This window comes from Oryzias latipes, chromosome 3, assembly GCF_002234675.1.
Source record: "Oryzias latipes chromosome 3, ASM223467v1".
NCBI lineage: Eukaryota > Metazoa > Chordata > Actinopteri > Beloniformes > Adrianichthyidae > Oryzias > Oryzias latipes.
This window is the reverse complement of record NC_019861.2, coordinates 37,097,296-37,101,261: the sequence shown is the minus strand read 5'-3', so window position 1 is coordinate 37,101,261 and position 3,966 is coordinate 37,097,296. Positions and strand designations below refer to the sequence as shown.

The following is a 3,966-nucleotide window of genomic DNA, read 5'->3' as shown; positions in this document are numbered from 1 at the left end:
TTAATGAGGGCAATTTCCCACGGCACACCTGACTGTCTGTGCCGAGGTACACCAGTTGAAAAACAATGTGTTAGGGGCATGAGAGCATGCCCCCTCCCAAATGCCCCCCTCCTACAAAGAAGAGGGGGGTCCCAGACTACCTGCTTCACCCTAATCGCTGGAGACGCTACAGCCTGGAGGATGTGAGGCTCTGAAGCACTGTGCCTCATGTCTGACAGCAGGACTCAATGTTAACAGTAACGTGCGGTCAGAGTGATGCTATATGGGTGAAGAAAACCTGCAGATGAGGCATGCTTCGCCAGCAGGGGCAGATGTCAGCTGACAGCTGCTTTGTAGTTACACTGGTGCCATAGAAACAGAACAGAAGAGGACGACTGTCTCCATTGAGAGGGAGAAACTCATATAAACTAAAGAAAAATAAAGAAGACTTTCCAACAGATCATACAGCTTTTTGTGGATGGACTGAGAAAGTAAGATGTGATCGCTCGGGGGGCGGTTGTTCTCTGCCTGCTGCTGTGTGGCTTTGGGGGTTCTGGCTGCTGCTGCTGCTGCGGCGGGGGTCTGGGTGTGGGGGTGGCTGGGCACTCTCCCTTCTTTCCACATTCCTCCATACATTTTAGAAGAAAATAAACACTCACTTAAGGACAGGTGTTAGTTCACCTTTGCACTAATATTTTGCATGACTGAATAAAATATTTCAAACTAGTTGGTTTGAAGACATAAGTATGCGTGTGTGAACACTATCTGTTTTGTGTACATGTTGACATGTGGACATTTTTGCAGCTAGCAGGTGTGTTGATAACATTTTTAATGTGTGTGGACAGGCCCCGCCCTTTGATTGATTTGTACTACATCTGTACCTTACCGTAATGATAAACATCCAGTAACTTGTTGCTTTCTCCTGCATGATGGTTTTATCCCCCTCCCCCTCCTATTATCACCCTCCTATTCCCCCCTTTCTAACATCCCTCTCTCTTCTTCCTTTCTTTCCTTTTCCGTCTAATCCAACAAAAAAGATTTTTAAAAACGATTAAAATGAATAAAGTCTGGCCTCGATTACAAAAGGGGTTTATTCAGACATGCCTCTGGTTTGTCAGAAGATTAATAACCCCTCTTGTTAAAGTAAAATATGTCCAACACAAGAGGCCCTCAGCTCTCATCTGTCTGCCCAGCTGCTGGACAGGACAAGTTAAAAAAAAAAAAAAATAAAATAAAAAAGTAAGTAAGGCAAAACATGTTTTTTAATGTTTGTTTTACTTTTAAATAACATGGAAGTATGTGAAAAAAATGTAAGTATTTGACAACTAAATTGCAGGCCTAAATTTTTTTATGATATACACAGGAAGAGTATTCTATCAATCTCTGTAAAAGAAAAATTCTCTTTTGGACGAATATTTTATTGTGTGTATTTTCTAAGCTGTTACCTGCCGTTGGATGAATGGTGAAATATTTAGTTCATTCATTGTCAATCTGACTCCAGAGGAGTCAGTGCCTCACCAGCCATCAACCTCACTGCACGTCACTGCCTGGGCCCCACCCTCAGGTCTATATAAGAGAGAGCAGCTTCAGTCTGAGCAGCACAGAGAAGGGAGCCACACCACCCAGAACCAAGACCCAAGGTCCAATCAAAGGTCTAACTTTGCTGTGAGTATTGTAAGAACCTGGGATGGAATCCCACAGTAAGAAGTTTGTCTTTAAATCACCAGATTGGATGTCTGGAGGAAAATTTAGATTTTTATTGCGGAAAATCATTTGTTCTTTGGTGTGATTGTTCATTTATAGTCTGTAGTTTAAGAAGAGCCCGGTTGCTTTGAGAGGGTTGCGTCAGGAAGGGCATCCGGCGTAAAACATTGCCAAGTTTACCGTGCGACTCGTTCGCTGTGGCGACCCCTGATGGGAAAAGCCGAAAGAGAAACAGTTTAAGACGTAGGTATGGCTGTGGCCGCATTTAGTTTGAATTTTCTTTTTATCATGTGTCCTTTATTTCTGTCAGAGTGGGACCTCATTTTTTCTTTGAGTGTCTGTCTCTGAAAATTTTCTCGTGGAGGCCAGAGAATGCCGATATATTGCAACCTGTCTCCAGCCCAGCTCTGCTTACCTTGACTGTGTTGAGCTGACTTGTGTCTTTTACATTGTACTGCTCTATGCAGTGTTTTGTGCTCATTCCCACTCTGTGTAGTCTTTGGTTGAACCTTGAGTCTCTGACTGACACAGAGGTTGTTCTTGTTCTTCTTACAGGTTCTACCACAGAGATGTCTTACCTGGCACCTTGGACTATTATTGGGGGACACGGCGGTCATTCTTTTACTTTCACCGGGGAAAGCAACGGGGCCACGCTAAAGAAGCTGTGGGTGTGGGTGGGAGAGTGGCAGGTGAGGGGCATCAAGGTTTGGCTGACCGATGGTCGGGTCCAGGAGTTTGGAAAGCCTGAAGGAGGATTTTCACAGATGGAATTTCAGGATGGCGAGCAGATTAAGTCGCTCTCGCTGTGGGGCAATGGTGCAGGAACTCGCCTTGGCGCCATCAGGATCAGGACAACATTATCCCAAGAATTCTTCCCACAGATGACCAAGTGGGGTCTGAAAAAAGAGTACCCCGTTGATGTTGGGTCTGGGATTTGTCTGGGAGTTGTAGGAAGGGGTGACGATGACATACATAATCTAGGGTTTTTGTTCCTCAACACCATCAAGTCAACCAAGCTGATCAACGTGTCCTACCCCACCCTCCGCCAGGAGATCCCACAGATGGCCACAGAGGAGATCAAGGCTGTCACTTACACCAATAACACCAGCGTGGCTCAGTCCTACACAGTTGAATCCAGTAAAACCATCACCAAGAAATCCTCCTGGTCCGTGTCAAACAAAATGGAAGCGACCTTCAGTTTTGAGGTCACGGCAGGGATACCAGAGTTGGTCGATGCGTCTACTGGCTTCAGCTTGACTACCAGTACAAAAAGCTCCTACGGTCTAGAGAACACCGATGAGAGGAATGAGAAGTTCACTTTCCCGGTCAACGTTCCTCCTGGGAAGACGGTGGATGTGAAAGTCACCATTGGCAGAGCCACTATGGATCTCCCTTACATGGGAAGGGTGAAGATAACCTGCTACAACGGGGTAACCCTCAAGATCAACATCAGTGGGATCTACAAAGGCGTCACCTACACCAACGCTGAAACCATCGTGACAGAAAAGTGAATCCGACTGATTAGCTCCTCATGCTTCCTTTCCTCATTCAGCCATTTTCTGTCCTCACCTGTAAACACTATATCATGACCTTGTAACAACCCAAAGATGACTCTTTGACCTTTGTGATAATTACTGCTGGATTTTTCCTTTCCTGGGTTTTGTGTGTAGATCACCGTCACTAAAAACCCAATGTTCATAGTGGAGTCTACTGTGTCTTCCATAGTCTTTAGAGCATTGACTTATTGGCCCACAACAGGCAATGTCTTCCTTGGAAGTGTCATGTAATCATTGTTTTAATGCTTGTTCTTATCTGTAATCTTTATCTTGGGCAAAGTTTTTGTGAAGTGGAGACATTTCTACTTCTAAGTGCTGTTCTGAAGCTAGCTGCTTCTGCTATCGTCTGCAATAAATCTTTCCAATCCAATAAGAAACTCAAGTGTCTGTGTAGGTGCCATGAATTAATGAATTAATGAATTTCTTATGTTGAATGAATATAGATTTTTTTTGATTATAGGTTATTGTAGGTAGGATCAGCTGGTGGGTCACATGTTTGTGGGCGGTGACATTAATTGACTATAACTCACCTGTGGTTTTTCCTTGTGTAAGATGAAAGGGGGGGTGAGCTGGGTTGCCGTATTGTTTGTTGACCGCTTTTTTGCGCGTTATATGCTCTCTACGCTTTAAATATATTTATTTATGTTACCTTTAATTACCCTTTTTTTGTCACTATTAAAAGTTCGGGAAACAAACTTCATTATGCATGGTCCATTTTTTGAGCTCG

The 3,966-nt window shown here is 44.1% G+C and overlaps 1 protein-coding gene across 1 annotated transcript; it reads left to right on the top strand.

The window, feature by feature from the left end:
* Positions 1–1,480: 1,480 nt before the first annotated feature.
* On the top strand, positions 1,481–3,621 carry LOC111947180 (aerolysin-like protein). Its single transcript, XM_023953748.1, has 2 exons — positions 1,481–1,644; positions 2,239–3,621. The coding sequence occupies exon 2, from the start codon at positions 2,253–2,255 to the stop codon at positions 3,192–3,194; it is 942 nt and encodes a 313-aa protein (XP_023809516.1). The 5' UTR covers positions 1,481–1,644; positions 2,239–2,252; the 3' UTR covers positions 3,195–3,621.
* Positions 3,622–3,966: the final 345 nt, after the last annotated feature.

Coding starts and splice junctions, on each gene's coding strand:
- LOC111947180 (XM_023953748.1), top strand. CDS start 2,253: ATGTCTTACCTGGCACCTTGGACTATTATTGGGGGACACGGCGGTCAT.